At 41.6% G+C, this 16,327-nt stretch overlaps 1 protein-coding gene across 1 annotated transcript in view; it reads right to left on the reverse strand.

Annotated features, from left to right (window-relative positions):
- Window positions 1–16,327, reverse strand: part of LOC136867210 (trypsin-1) — a 45,877-nt gene that overhangs the window by 12,898 nt on the left and 16,652 nt on the right. The window contains exons 2-5 of the mRNA XM_067144342.2: window positions 12,499–12,582; window positions 8,847–8,974; window positions 5,785–5,879; window positions 4,282–4,391 (exon numbers count right to left, since the gene is read on the reverse strand). Coding sequence (XP_067000443.1) covers window positions 4,282–4,391; window positions 5,785–5,879; window positions 8,847–8,974; window positions 12,499–12,582 — 417 coding nt within the window. The remainder of the gene's footprint in view (window positions 1–4,281; window positions 4,392–5,784; window positions 5,880–8,846; window positions 8,975–12,498; window positions 12,583–16,327) is intronic.

Genomic DNA, 16,327 nt, shown 5'->3' on the forward strand with positions numbered 1-16,327 from the left:
TTTGGTAAAAGTAATCGTTCCTCGGTATTGCACTAAGACATTATCTGAAAATTCCTAAAATATAAAAACTCACCGAAAAATTGAGTTTCATTTATCCCAAAACCTCTTTGTAAACTACGTTTATGATATTGTCTTTTGGAGCTAAGATACCAGGCTACTGGCAGAACCAACTCTGGAACATGCAACATAGAACTATACATGTGAGAAACAGTCCTCTCTCAAGGAGATTCCAAGTACCAATTTTCACGTCTATAACATCTTCAGCATTTGAGATATATGTACCGGTATACTCATAAAAAGAATTCAACTCCTTCACTTCTTTTCACCCCCCTCCCCCATAAAGTGGACTTTCCGAAAAGAAACATGCGTGTTTCTTTACCTTAAAAGGAGATTCCAAATCCAAATACAAATTTTAGCGTCTGGTACATGTTAAGTTTTTGAGAGATTTAAAAAATGTACCCATTTTTCAATTCTTTTCACCCCTTTAAGTGGATTTTCCGAAAACAAAAAGAATACATGTTAGTTTATTTTAAAGGAGATTCCAAATACCAATTCTCACGTCTGTAACATATTCAGTTTTTGAGATATAAGTATCAAAATTCAAGATTTAACTCCTTTTTCAGTCCTTTCCCCCCTCCTTAAGTGGATATTTCGAAAAAAATCTTTGTTTTCAAAGGAGATTCCAAATACCAATTTTACGTCTGTAACATGTTAAGTTTTTGAGATATACTCATTTTAAAATTGCACCACTTTTTCACTTCTTTCACTCCCCTCAAGTGGATTTTCCAAAAAATAAAAAGTACGTGTTTCTTTATTTTTAAAGGAGATTTTATGTACCAATTTTGACGCCTGTAACATCTTAATATATCCTCAAAGAAGTGATTCAACCTCTTTTTCACTTATACCCCCATTAAGTGGATTTTCCGAAAACAAAAGTACGTTTTATTTTCAAAGGAGATTCCAAATACCAATTTTCACATCTTTAAACTGTTAAGTTTTTTAGATATACTCATTTTACCCCCGCCCCCTTTCTCCTGCTTAGCGCTGGAATATCCAAAAAGCCTCCCTTAGTGAGCACCTACATTGTAATATAAATGTATCCCCCCCCCCCATTTCATTTCTTTGTCCAGTAGTTTCGGCTCGGCGATGATGAATCAGTCAGTCAGGACATGTTATTATACATAATACTGTAGATGTCGTAGGTAAGGTATGCGACTCCAATGAAATATGTTTCACTGAATATGCTACAATACATATCAGGAATATAGAAGATCAATCAATGATCACTGATCTGCATCTAGTGCTAACGCCCAGGTGGCAGATTCCCTATCAGTTGTTTACCTAGCTTTTCCTAAGACCAACTACGATACTTAGAGTCCACAATACAGAAAAAACGTGGCTAGCGTACCGGATCAAAGCTGACATGGCGAGGAATAACCTAACAATGGTCGTGAGAATGCTGTAGTACGAACATGTTTATCGAATGTTTTCAAAACTTAGCATTTGATACGTAAAAGATAAACAGCAATTTTACGTGCCCTTTATCTAGGAGAATTCTTTACTTGTTTAACGTGGCACGAACAACATCGAAGGTTTTCGGCGATAGAAGGACGGGAAAGGGTTAGGACTGGGAAGTAGCGGCCGTGGTCATAAATAAGGTACACCCCTGGCCTTTGCCTGGTGTTATAATGGGAAACTACAGAAAACCATCTTCAGCGTTCGTAAATCCATGACCTGTGTGGCCTGCACATTCCTCATGACCCCAGATTCTTACTTGTTCGGTCGCACTACCACCAAAGGAATCCACTGCAAAATGGACATCTTTTACCATCTAAGTACAAGATGTTTACAGGACGTAACGATTCCATCAGACCTTTCCCTCACGCTGGGGTAAAGTTATATTTCAGTTGCTGCAGGATTAGCCGTACTATGGATTATTTTTTACGTAGACTTACGTTCCTCCACAACGGGTACATGGAAATAAATATTTAAAGACTTTTTAGTGTTTCAGTAGAACGCATACATCGCCGAGAGTATTAACTTACGATTATGTTTGATTTCTCAGTTGACAGATAAAGGAGGAAAAATAAAAGAGCAAAAATCATCATCATCATCATCATCATCTGTTTACCCTCCAGGTTCGGTTTTTCCCTCGGACTTAGCGAGGGATCCCACCTCTACCGCCTCAAGGGCAGTGTCCTGGAGCTTCAGACTCTCTTGGTCGGGGATACAACTGGGGAGTATGACCAGTACCTCGCCCAGGCGGCCTCACCTGCTATGCTGAACAGGGGCCTTGTGGAGGGATGGGAAGATTGGAAGGGATAGGCAAGGAAGAGGGAAGGAAGCGGCCGTGGCCTTAAGGTAGGTACCATCCCGGCATTCGCTTGGAGGAGAAGTGGGAAACCACGGAAAACCACTTCCAGGATGGCTGAGGTGGGAATCGAACCCACCTCTACTCAGTTGACCTCCCGAGGCTGAGTGGACCCCGTTCCAGCCCTCGTACCACTTTTCAAATTTCGTGGCAGAGCCGGGAATCGAACCCGGGGCTCCGGGGGTGGCAGCTAATCACACTAACCACTACACCACAGAGGCGGACAAAGAGCAAAAATAAAAATTGAAAATTAAAAAAGTAGTTTTCATGAAATAGGGCTTCAAAGTAAGGCAACATTTGTACGAAATATGTGACGTCACACAAATACTCGCGGTCATTTGTAGGTTAGCTGTCGTGAATACATCGTGGGTCCGCCTCTGTTCGCCCCTGGAGGCCCGAGTTCGATTCCCGGCTCTGCCACGAAATTCGAAATGTGATACGAGGACTGGAACGGGGTCCACTCAGCCTCGAGAGGTCAACTGAGTAGAGGTGGGTTCGATTCCCACCTCAGCCATCCTCGAAGTGGTTTTCCGTGGTTTTCCACTTCTCCTCCAGGCAAATGCCGGGATGGTACCTAACTTAAGGCCACGGCCGCTTCCTTCCCTCTTCCTTGCCTGTCCCATCCAATCTTCCCATTCTCCCACAAGGCTCCTGTTCAGCATAGCAGGCGAGGCCGCCTGGGCGAGGTACTGGTCATTCTCCCCAGTTGAATCCCTCGACTCAGAGTCTGAAGCTCCAGGACACTGCCCTTGAAGCGGTAGAGGTGGGATCCCTCGCTATAATAATAATAATTTCGTGTGGCTATTTCTAGCCTGGTGCAGCCCTTGTAAGGCAGACCTTCCGATGAGGGTGGGCAGCATCTATCATGTGTAGGTAACTGCGTGTTATTGTGGTGGAGGATAGTGTTATGTGTGGTGTGTGAGTTACATGGATGTTGAGGACAGCACAAACACCCTGCCCCCGAGCCACTGGAATTAACCAATGATGCTTAAAATCCCCGACCGGCCGGGAATCGAACCCAGGACCCTCTGAACCGAAGGCCACTATGCTGACCATTCAGCCAACGAGTCGGACGGATCCATCGCTGAGTCCGAGGGAAAATCGACCCTGGAGGGTAAACAGATAAAGAAGAATAATAATACGTCGTGGTCAGTTGTATATAATAACAAATTTAATACATTTTTTTCGTAATATTACTCCCGAACTCTTCAATTATGTCTCTTATTTCTCATATCACAGAGCCATACTGCACCGAGTTATTTTCTACATTCCATGTGTACCACATTCTATTGAATCAAATGTGTTATCCACATCATATTTGTCTTTTATTTTTAATAAGTAAGTCTACGAAACCCTCAAAACCCTGCGGTCGTTACAATAATCACAGCCTGCCACCATTTGTTATTTTTTTCTTAGTGGTTTGACGTTACACGAACCATCGAACGTTTTCGGTGACGGGAAGGATGGGAAAGTGTTGGGAATGGGAAGTTAGCGGCCTTTGCCTTAATTAAGGCACAGCCTTTGCATTTGCCTGGTGTGAAAATGGCAAGCCATGGAAAACCCTCTTTAGGGCTGCGGACGGTGGGATTTGAACCCGCTATCTCCCGAATGTAAGCTTAAAGCAACGCCAACTCGCTCGGTACTAGGGATTCAGTCGAGACTCCCTACTATCTTTCTTTCCTCGCAGGTACGACACGGCAGCAAAACAGTATGTGCCTTCCGTCACAAGGTGTTCAAGAACCAACTTCTACCTGTGAAAAGTTTTTGCCATCAACTGTTTTAAACACAAATTTCACTGTAAATTTAATAATTATTAATGAGGAGAAAAACGCCTCCTGGAAACCCTCGCCTTACGTAACTGTCTAGATTGCCTAGGCCTAAACCCGACACTGATAAGGCTATTCACTTACCTGTGTACTCATAGGAGTCATCTGGGGGAAGATCGATTTTCCCCACATTATCATTGAATTCGAATGGGGTCATCACCTTGATGACAGCGATGTCTTTTACAAAGGCAACTCTGGAATATAGAATGACAGGATAATACATTTTCAGCCACTAAAATAGGTATACAGTGTGTTTCAAATGGGTCCGGAAATGCGTGCTTTCTGTTGCAGGCGAAAACCTCAGCTGCTGTGGGCTAACTTTTTTTTTTTTTTTTTTTTTTTTACGTCGCACCGACACAGATAGGTCTTATGGCGACGATGGGACAGGAAAGGGCTAAGAGTGGGAAGAAAGTGGCTCGATAGCTGCAGTCGCTTAAGTGCGGCCAGTATCCAGTATTCGGGAGATAGTAGGTTCGAATCCCACTGTCGGCAGCCCTGAAAATGGTTTTCCGTGGTTTCCCATTTTCACACCAGGCAAATGCTGGGGCTGTACCTTAACTAAGGCCACGGCCGCTTCCTTCCCACTCCTAGCCCTTTCCTGTCCCATCGTCGCCATAAGACCTATCTGTGTCGGTGCGACGTAAAGCAACTAGCAATAGTCATTGACAAGTGAAGCAATGAAACGAAAGCAAAGAACTTCAGTGAACACAGATATCACACACGAAATTGTTGAAAGTATAAGACAAAAGACATACTGTGAGCGCAACACCAAATGTACTTGTAAAGTGGTAAATTACGTATACATAATATTCTCCAAAAATGAAACATTTCTTAATTTGCCGCAGATTTTTCACTTGATATGTGTAAAAGCAATTATTATGTTCCATTTGTGACAAATTTTATAGTGATATTTGGGTGATACCAATGCGCACTATACCCCGAAGGTCCAGCAGACAAGGGCTACGTGGCCTCGTGTCTTGTGTTGATGTCGTCAGGGAGACCATCTCTGACGTATAACTCTCCCCATGTCTTCAACGTTCAGAACGTCCGCGTGCAAAGTAAACAAACCATCACGCGATTACGACGTACAGATCTAAGAAATATTAAAACACTAAAAAGCCAATAAAACTAAGTTATTTGAAGATTTAAAAAGTGAAATGCAAGAAAGCTTGAAATGGGATCCACACCTTTTACCGTATTAGGAAAACCTACAACCTCTTGCACACATTCGGTCTTCAGTTAAAGAAATTGGTAAGAACATTTTTCCACGAGCCTGGTTATTTCTTCATGCAACGAGCTTTATTCCTTGTATTCTATAAAGAAAGAGAGAAAGGAGAAAGAGAGGAGAAAGGCAGGTATTTGAAAATGTCATATTTTGACCCGTAAGATTTTCAGGAGCTCACGTCAATTTTCTTTGAATTTATCTATATCAGTATTATTTGAAATTGCTGGTAGTGGAGTGTTTGCAATGTAAAAAAAAATAACAATACCGTAGCCGTAAGACATAAAGGCCTATGGGAATCGATTTACTCAATATAAAGTTGTTCTCGAATCACATGTTTTCTCTTACAGCTTGAAGATACTCACGTTGGGTCGTAGTCGAGCGGCCAAATAATTCTGGCGACCTCCCTTTCTTGTAAAAATTCACCTGGATTGTCCAGATTGGTGAAGCCAGCCCAGACCTGAGAACACAACGAGAAGCTGTATAGTTGGGTTCAAACTTGCAACACTGCTCTGAGCGAGTGTGGCTCTAGGGGTAGAGACACGGTGACATGTAAATATTGAATCCAGAGGCATAAAAATAAAAGGAGAATAGTATATTGTTAAAATAATTATGTATACAAAGTGTTAGAAAAGGCTGAGTAATCTTCTTTAACAGTCTCCCTCGTACAAACACAACTTACGACGAGCAATACCTATCGCTGTCAGCTCTTGATCTCAAAGGTAGCTAAAAGCAAACTCTCAAATATACTAATACATTAAATGAGTTTTAAATACTCGTGAAACTATGAAGAAATACATGGAAATAAATTGGGCTCAAAGTTTCATTGAAAATTATCGTCAATTGACAGGCAGTGACGTTCCAAAATCGAAAGATATAATGTTGTTTGCCTTTTAATATTTGTGACAATCTAACCAGGAATTTATAAATTGAGAAAACTGTCGTTTTGATATAGTGAATGCTGTCCAATACATAGTGTGTTCCTATACAACGTTCTATGTTTCATTTAAGCAACCCTTATACTCTCGGTTCGAGAATCAGGCAATTCCAGGTACTAGAGTGTCATCTTCTAACATTGCCCTACCATTGGATCATGCACCAGCAAATGGTCTGATTAATGATATCACGTACATTAGAACAAACACTTGGGGGAAAAGGTGGTAGGCAGAGGCGGATGAGGGGCTATACCATACCACAAAGCATATCACTTCATCCGTAGTGATGAAATTTCCCAAGTTTATTTTAAGGAAATTGTTAAAGTATAGTAAACGCTAGTTGAGGTAATTTATTGATATTTATTTCACCACAAAATTCCATTAAACAATGTTTGAAATACTACATAAACTTTACTAGGCTCAGTTACGCATTAGCAGTACACCTCAATCAACATTTCACCAGTTAGAAACATCCAATCTTCGTGATTTTGACTCAAGAGATCTTCAACATTAATTGCCCTTTCCTTCTGGTTGTTAGCTAATGCAAAGCCATTAATAAGGTTCTCTCCCATTGTATTTGTAGGTTTTTAGCTAACGTAGGGCCGAGAAACTTCTCTCTGGAGATGCTGCATGACTAAGGTGGTGCTACATATTTGTAGCGATAGTCTAATATTCGAAAAGAAGTCTTCATTATATAGGGCTAACATATGCAAATGTCTGTCCTATTTTCTTCTGGATGAGACATGGTCCAATTATCCATCCACACTGATATTTCTGCTCTTAATTCAGCACTTGTTGCAGTGAAATCTGCTTCATAAATCTCTGCTGCTCTAATAATTTAGTCTACTGAAAACTTATAAAAATTGCCAGGAATAACCCCTTCTAAAGGGGACACGTTGTTAAAATTATCACAAAGTCTTATTAAAGGGTCGACAAAAGGCAAGAAGAGCCTACCATCTTCCCGAAGTATTCATCAGGATCCTTAGTTGACATATTCATCGAGTTTGCCTGCCACAAATACGTGGTAGACGAATTTCTTTACCCATTTAATCAGCCAAGTCACTTGCTGCATTAAAAATGCCTTCACACTTTTCTTCGGTATTTTTTCACATTATATTCAACCTTCTCCGCTTCCGTGGTGTAGTGGTTAGTGTGATTAGCTGCCATCCCTGGAGGCCCGGGTTCGATCCCGGGCTCTGCCACAAAATTTGAAACGTAGTACGAGGCCCGGAACGAGGTCCACTCAGCCTCGGGAGGTCAGCTGAGTAGAGGTGGGTTCGATTCCCACCTCAGCCATCCTTGAAGTGGTTTTCCGTGGTTTCCCACTGCTCCTCCAGGCAAATGCCGGTTGGTACCTACTGAAACTTAAGGCCACGGCCGCTTCCTTCCCTCTTCCTTGTCTATCCCTTCCAATCCTCCCATCCCCCTACAAGGCCCCTGTTCAGCACAGCAGTTGAGGCCGCCTGGGCGAGGTACTGGTCATCCTCCCCACTTGTATCCACAGACCCAAAGTCTCCCACTCCAGGACACTGCCCTTGAGGCGGTAGAGGTGGGATCCCTCGCTGAATCCGAGGGAAAAACCGACCCTGGAGGGTAAACAGATTAAGAAAGAAAGAAAGAAAGAAAGAAAGAAAGAAAGATATTCAACCTTCCTTCAAGACAATGCAGATGATAAATATTGTTTAGGATATTGTAAGAATTTGCTTAGTTTCATAGTGTGGGCTAAACAGTGAATAGATGTTTGCAAACCAATGATAACTTCTTCTCAAAGCCGCACCTAAGACAACAGCTTTACTTGACGTCTCACTATCTGGATCTTCTTCTATTTGTTCAAGAAGCTTTATAGCATATAGTATTCGTTCCTGAAATACATTTAAGGTATCACACCTTTCTACCCAATGAGTAGGATAAAATGCTTTTTACTTGGTCTTTTTCTACTCACATACATCAGGTTCACCAATAACACTCTTTGAAAAGCAGTCATTCTTTTCGCACAAGCAAAGACAAACGTTGTCACTGATAAGATAATCCCTAACATATTCTTAATTCGCGTAATATCACAGCTCTTGTAATGCATAAGTTCAGTTGATGGCTGAAGCAGTGTGTGTAAAATACCACAGGTTGCCCATTTAAAATTAGTGCTTGGGTTGGAATAAACCTGATATATTTTATCCGACATCAAACCCCTGAAACCGAAAATCTTGAAAGTTTAATCAAACTTTTAAACTTTTAGTTGTAACAAGAGGGGGGGGGGGGGGTGGGCTTAAGTCCCCTTAACCCCTCCCTGGGTCCGCCTCTGGGTGATGGCATTGTGTCCTAACTCGTGATGGACTAACACTGAGAGAGCTATAATATCCGCTGAAGACAGGCAAAACGAAAGACTGCCTGGGTCTCACGAACCTAATATCGTCGGCGTCAAGATTAAAGAGGTCGAAGAGAAAAGATGAAAATGAAGAGCCTGGTTCAAATAACTGGCAGCAGTGCCATCTCACCTTCACGGCCTCTGGATGCGAGGTGTCAATACAGTGCGCCACTGTCAAGAGGTACTCCTCATTGAAGATAACCGCTCCGCAGTGATGTTTGTCGTTCTTACGCAGTGAGGCCATATACGGGAACTCACCTGAAACAAAACAAAACATACCGGGCTCGATAGCTGCAGTCGCTTAAGTGCGGCCAGTATCCAGTATTCGGGAGATAGTAGGTTCGAACCCCACTGTCGGCAGCCCTGAAGATGGTTTTCCGTGGTTTCCCATTTTCACACCAGGCAAATGCTGGGGCTGTACCTTAATTAAGGCCACGGCCGCTTCCTTCCCACTCCTAGCCCTTCCCTGTCCCATCGTCGCCATAAGACCTATCTGTGTCGGTGCGACGTAAAGCAACTAGCAAAAAAAAAAAAAAAAAAAAAAAAAAAAAAACAAGACATTACCACCACAATTAGCTCGTGAGCACGTTACGCAGGAACGACCTTCAGCTAGAGAGACACGGGACGCCGAGCTTCAGTTCACTTCACCTGGAGGCGATGATCTTTAAAGTGTAAATTCTTTATGGTTTAACACCGTGGTTAGTTGGTTCGAGTCCCGTGTACAATTTCATTTTTTTTACAAGTTGTTTTACGTCGCACTGACAGAGAGGTCTTATGGCGACGATGGGATAGAAAGGGGTCAGGGGTGGGAAGGAAGCGACCGTGGCCTTAATTAAGGCACAGACCCAGGATTTGCCTGTTGTGAAAATGGTAAACTACGGAAACCACCTTCAGGGCTGCCGACAATGGGGTTCGAACCAACTATCTCCCAAATAAAAGCTGATAGCTACGTGACCCAAACTACGCGGCCGCCTGGTGGATTGTACGATTTCTTTTTTTTTTTTTTTTGCTATTGGCTTTACGTCGCACCGACACAGATATGTTTTATGGCGACGAAGTGTACGATTTCTAAGCACTAGATTGTGTACCAAAAGCCCGGATTCAGTTCCAAACTTCTCCGTAGTGTTCATATGGGGCGAGGGCCTATGTCGCCGCTGATGGTGATTCGTCTGTCGGATGGCGACGTTAAGCCTTGAGCAGGCCCCTTGATGTTATTCGACAAGAGTTGGCTATGCGCTAACACTGGATTTCACACTCTCTCTACGTCATCATTATCATTATCATCATAACCAGTGGCGGCTGGCGCAGAAAATCAGTTGTGTGCTGTAACCCTTCGCCCCTCCCCCCTCCGAAAAATAAAAATATTTAGAAACATACCGGTGTGTAGTTTTCAAGAGGCTCTCCACTGAGTTTTCCACACTGAACAAACACACAAACAACCCCAACACATATACACATACCTCATAAAAATACGATAAAACTATATAATTAAACACACAATTACACCTGCAATGACAAAATATTCACGAACTCAAACAGTTGGTGTGAGCGAGCAAAAACAGAACTTCCGAATGTTACCAACATCATTGAAATAAAACTAGCAACGTCGTAATGCAATATTGCATGTTATGTTTTTATAGTGACATTTATAAACTAGACATTTTTAATTAAAGAAAATCACAATATCATGTCCTTATTTTGACAACATAAGAAGTACAAGTTTTATAGTTCATCGATTTAAAAATGTGGCTATGGAATAGGCAAGTTAGTAGTATTATATCCTCTTTGGTATTAAAAGACCTGGCGGGAACAGCTCTACAGTATTTTGTTTTCCTGTTTGCTTTGAGCGATCCCCTCTTAAATACTACCGCCGAGTCAAAAGGGTGCCACCTGCCACGTTCTCATATCGGTCGTAATGCAAGTGTGACTGTTGTTTCCACAGCCTATCGGAAAAGTTGGGCACGCATGCGCAAAAGGCAGAGTTCCTGCTTTCTGGCAAAATGCTTAGAAATTCTCTCTCATCAGACATGATGCTTGAAAGAAAAACCGGTATATAGTAGGAAAGGCCTATCTACATGGGAGAGGAAGCGACGGGAATATTACAACCGAAACGGTCTGTGGAGACAAGACGAAGACGTACTCGGCAGCTTGGAGAGGAGGGACAGGGATGGTTTTTCAGGTGTTACCATATGTTTTCTTTTGCAAGTAGTTCATAAATTTAATACTCAAAATGACTTCCGAAAGCCTGAAGAACATAACAGTTATGAGTCAAAACTGAAAAGAGATGGCTTCAGATATTACAAATTATACAGAGTACGCTCACCTCTGCCCGTTTGAGGCAATACTTAATATCTTCGACATAGTTACGTGACTGGAGTACAATTCTGTAATCTAATTTGTCTTATCGAGAAATTCCCAAGTAATTGGTTCACCCCGATTTACCTTAGCGAGGACGACCAGTCTGTTATTATTTCAAGTACGTGGAAGTATTGCTATTCAAGTTTTAGTTTATTACAACTTCCCGTGTGTTGTGTTAAAGGACACAAATTTACCTATTTGCAAGCTGTGCGTGTTTAACGTATCATTCATCGTCTTCAAGACCGTTAAATGAAGGAATGACAACCACCATGTCTCGTTCTAGCTCTATTGGCACTCACCAACTTCAAAAATGTAAAAGGAAGATGTCCAGATGACCTATTAGCGCGTGACTAGCAGCCTACCATGCATTCACAGTCAATAATTTGTAAGTGGAGTTATCAAGCCATGAGATACTCTTCTTCTTCTTCTTCATAGTACCGTATCAGGTCCCCCTGACGTTGGCGATCACTGTGGCGAATGCAGAACGATCTCTAGCTAGGTGGAAAAGTCTTTCAACACTGTGAATTCCAGTCCATTCTTTGATGTTTCCAAGCCATGATGTTCGCCTCCTCCCGACACCTCTTCGACCCTGTATTTTGCCTTGTACAATCCGCTGTAAGATGAGGTAACGGTCATTTCATAAGGATGTGGCCAAGGTAAGAGATCTTCCGGAGTTTTATTGTTTGAACGAGTTCCCGACTTGCTCTTGCCCTTCTGAGTACTTCTTGGTTCGTTAGTCGTGCAACTCTTAGTGGGATATAAATGAAATTCAATTGATGTGTTTTATTTGTTTTGTGAACTGTAGAATAGATATATTCCGCTGTTTTCACTAGCTCAGCAATCAGTTCACCTGTCCTCAGAAGCGCGTTTTCAGATGTGTGTGAGGTAAGACCTACCATCGAAGTGGATCCTCGAATGTTCGGACGCTACCCGAGATCTATTAATTTCAATTGTGATGTATTTAATTTTTTGAGTTTATAATGGAAGTTTATAATTCTGGTACCCGAGATTTATTTTATATTTTTGTACTGTCACGGTACTATCACCATCATAGAACCAGAATTTGTAGGGTAATGTCACGGAGCGAACTAAGTGCTTCGAGTCACGTAACTGTGAACTTGCATTTGAGGGATAGTGGACTCGAATTCCACTGTTGGCAGCTCTGAAGATGATTTTACGTGGTTTCTCATTTGCACACCAGGAAAGAATGGGTCTGCGTCTTCAGTAAGGACACGGCCGCTTCCTCCTCCCCTATCCTGACGTCGCCGAAAACTTCTGATGCGTTAGTGTGACGTTAACCGACTAGCAAAAGAAAAACGTGTCGTCACTGAGAAAACTGTATCCTGTCGTAACATCACAGTCTGGTAGCATCCCTCACTTAGGTATGGAAACTACACTACCGAAACAAACTAGAGAACTCTCACCAAGTGAAGCGAGTTCCCCATCAATAATTCTGTTCTCAGGCCGATGGACACTACGACTACCTTCTGCCGCCAAGCTGCAAGCTCCTGTGAACACAGAAAGATGTATGTTAGAATGGTTTCATTACTTCGAGTTCGGGCAATGCATATTATGTTTCAAAATCTAATTGTATAGTTAAATCCAGGTTATTCGGGTTAATGAAGGGGAGAACAGCACAAATATATATATAAACATGGATAATCAAATTCAATGAAAATTTGTGAAACAATTTGACTTTCTCTATACAAATTGTACCGACGATAAATTCTTCCGCTTATATTTTTGATGGACCTCTGTAGTAGTTCGTAGTAAAGTACAGTTTCTCAGTAAGAAACTTTTGGAGGATCACTACAATTACTGTTCTGCACAAAATCCTGCTGTTTTCTTTACATTGCGGTCAGTTTCTACTCTTGTTCCATAATCCGCCGTCAACTTAGCAGCCGACTCTCCTTACTAGAATTAGTCCTTTTTTCTGTAATATCCCATTTTCGTTTTATCGTTGAAGCAGTTTATTGTAAATGTTATGAAGATGAAATAGAATTAAATCCCGTACAGACTGATTAACAACAGACATTTTTAATTTTCACAGAAACGTTAGACCGATAACATGGTATACGGTACCCTATTTTCACGCAGTGCGAGATATCTTGCTGTCATAAAAGCTACATTTCTTAACAATTCAACATAGAGAAAGTTCAAAAACAGGAAAACATTACAGTACATTTATTTATATATTTATTTGTTTATTTTTCTTATTTTTTATTTTTTAGAATGCACGAATAATCGGAAGTTTACTTGAATTGTTTCTGAAACAAAATAGCTGAAAATATAGCCGCCTTCGGAATAGTAGTGGTGGTGATTATTGATGTAAAGAGGTATACAACTGGGAACCATCCTCTCTGAACACTAACCAGAGTGATAAAATAACTGTTCCGACCCCTCCAGGAAAGAAGAGAAAGGCCATGAAGGACCTGAAAATGAAAAATGAAAAGTTCCCAAGACTTCACAAAGGTTACGGTTGGAAGAGAAACAGGAGTTGACCAATGGTAGTCAATAGGAAAGATGAACGTGAGGAGCCGGGCACAAGTAAGTGGAAGCAATGTCACTTTGCGTACCCACCGTATCAAGTACAGAGGACTGAGTGGACTCATGGAGTTCAATTCTATAGTTTGTTCTTAGCCGCACCATCAGTCAGGCGTTGCACTCTATCTGCCACAATGATTGTTGATGGCCTTGCATTCATGAACAAATTTGGAGAGCTGTAAGTAGTTTCACAGGATGTCATTTTTAGTAGCCGATTAAGAATATGTTGTTATTATATCACTTGCTATTGAGGACCTTGGTAAAAGAATGCGATAATCTCACTTTTTTAATACCCTGTTCTGAAGGATTATAATGTAAAACAAGCCTCATTTTTTATTTCTCGCCTCTACAAGTTTCAAAATCTTATCCTCCATGTATGTATGTTTTGTCTTCATCCCTAAGGCTGGTTGGATCCTCAACAGCTCCGCCATCAGCGGTCATAGATGGCCTAGGCATCACTGTACTAGGGAAATGAGGAGTGAGGTAGTTTCCTGTTGCTTTCCTCATCGAGCCAGAAGTTGCTATTACATATCAGTTTGCCAAGCCCACTGAAATGCATGCACCAACCGACCTTATGAGCAACATTTTCACACCATTCATAGCAGGGACTGGCTGCAGAAGGAATGGCATTACTAGCATCGCTCATACCTCAGTCACTTTCATATTGTCAAAGCCAAGGATAAGACAGAAACAGATCAATGAAAGTAACAAAATTGCTCTAGCTCATACCAGAAGACATAGTGCACTGTAAACACTAGGTCCTGCCAGCAAAGACATCTTATCCTCCATGTGAATGGTAAAAAAAGGAAAGGGATAACGTTTGGAGTTGTCCTAGAATTTGCACATATTCGGACACCATGATGCATCGCAGTATGTTTCGAAGAGAGTGACATGAATCCTTGAATCAGATTTATGTCATGGATTTAATGACTCAATATAATACCAATATAAATGGTCCGTTATTGGACATTATAAATTTTCCAGCTAACTCATTCTTGGTTGCCAGCGTTTCGCCCTCGTGTGCTAGGGTGGGCTCATCAGTTGGTACCTAGCACACCTACCAATACGCTGGCTAGTGCATACCGTGGAGGCCACTGCGTAGGCTAATTGGAGCCACCAGCAGTGCCAATGCACTAAGAGACTTTGTCTCATTACAAAAATTGATGCCTGCTTGGCCTTCAGATGATATAGATGTTCATTCCCATAGGGAATCTGAAATATTTGTCCTGAATGAGTAAATTTATAATACCAATATAAACGGACCAATTAGCCTACGCAGTGGCCTCCACGGTATGCACTAGCCAGCGTATTGGTAGGTGTGCTAGGTACCAACTGATGAGCCCACCCTAGCACACGAGGGCGAAACGCTGGCAACCAAGAATGAGTTAGCTGGAAAATTTATAATGTCCAATAACGGACCATTTATATTGGTATTATAAATTTACTCATTCAGGACAAATATTTCAGATTCCCTATGGGAATCAACATCTATATCATTTAATGACTCATTCTCAGCAAACAGTGACATGTGAGAATTGTGATAATGTTACTGTATGCTGTTATCCCTTATAACCTGTGCACTTGAATGAAACTGAGAATTAATCTAATATTGAACTACGTTTTACAAATTTGGAGCAATAATGGATTACATCCCTCTCACATATTCCTTTTCTTATATCAGAATCAGTGACTATAGTTTGTTGTTAGTGTGGCTACATGCAAACTTTTATATCCCAAACCAGCTCATGGTTGATCTATTATCTAGAATTTGGAAATTCAAGTTTTCTTCCTCCTCAGTTGAGAGCGTACTCGTCGTTGTTAGCGAATTTCAGCCCAGGTGTCACAAGTGCACTAATTGCTGCGAAAACACTCATACATCTGAACTGTCCGCTTCTACGAACGTCAAATAAAATACAAACTCACAAAATTTCCGTTAGACACTGACAAACCATAACGATGATTCAACTGCCACCAGGAACGGATACATGTAGAGGAGAAGGTCCAAATATGGGCTACCACTTTCTTTCCGTGATATTATTGGAAAAGCATTGTAGACACTGAAATGATGTGGGGTAGGGATCCTCACCAAGAGTACCTAATAAAAGAACTAGATGGTGTGCAGAGGAAAGCAGCAAGGTTTGTAACAGGGGATTTCAGGAGAAAGAGTAGTGTATCAGAAATGTTAAAGGAACTTGGGTGGGAAACTTTAAGTAAGAGAAGGGAGAAAAGTAGACTTATAGGATTATATAGAGCCTATACAGGAGAAGAAGCATGGGGAGATATCCGTGAGAGGCTTCGGTTGGAAAATAATTATATTGGTAGAACTGACCACAAGTACAAAATTAGAAGGAATTTTAGCAGAAGCGATTGGGGTAAATTTTCATTCATTGGGAAGGGCGTGAAGGAGTGGAACAGTTTACCAGGGGTAGTGTTTGATCCTTTTCCAAAATCTGTACAGATATTCAAGAAGAGAATAAACAACAACAGAGATAATAAATTAAATGTTAGAGGGCATTCGACCAGTGCAGGATATTGTAAATAATAAATGTGTGTGATTAAATTAATTCCATCCCCTGGTCTAAGGAGTTTGGACAGCCCAAGTAGGGGACTGCCTGTAGGGGTGAAGTACAGTGGGGACTTCGAGGGCCCTGGGACCGCTACGGTAGCTGTGAAGGCCCTTCAGGAACTCTGAAAAGTGGTGGCAAAAGG

This window comes from Anabrus simplex, chromosome 3 (assembly GCF_040414725.1).
Source record: "Anabrus simplex isolate iqAnaSimp1 chromosome 3, ASM4041472v1, whole genome shotgun sequence".
NCBI lineage: Eukaryota > Metazoa > Arthropoda > Insecta > Orthoptera > Tettigoniidae > Anabrus > Anabrus simplex.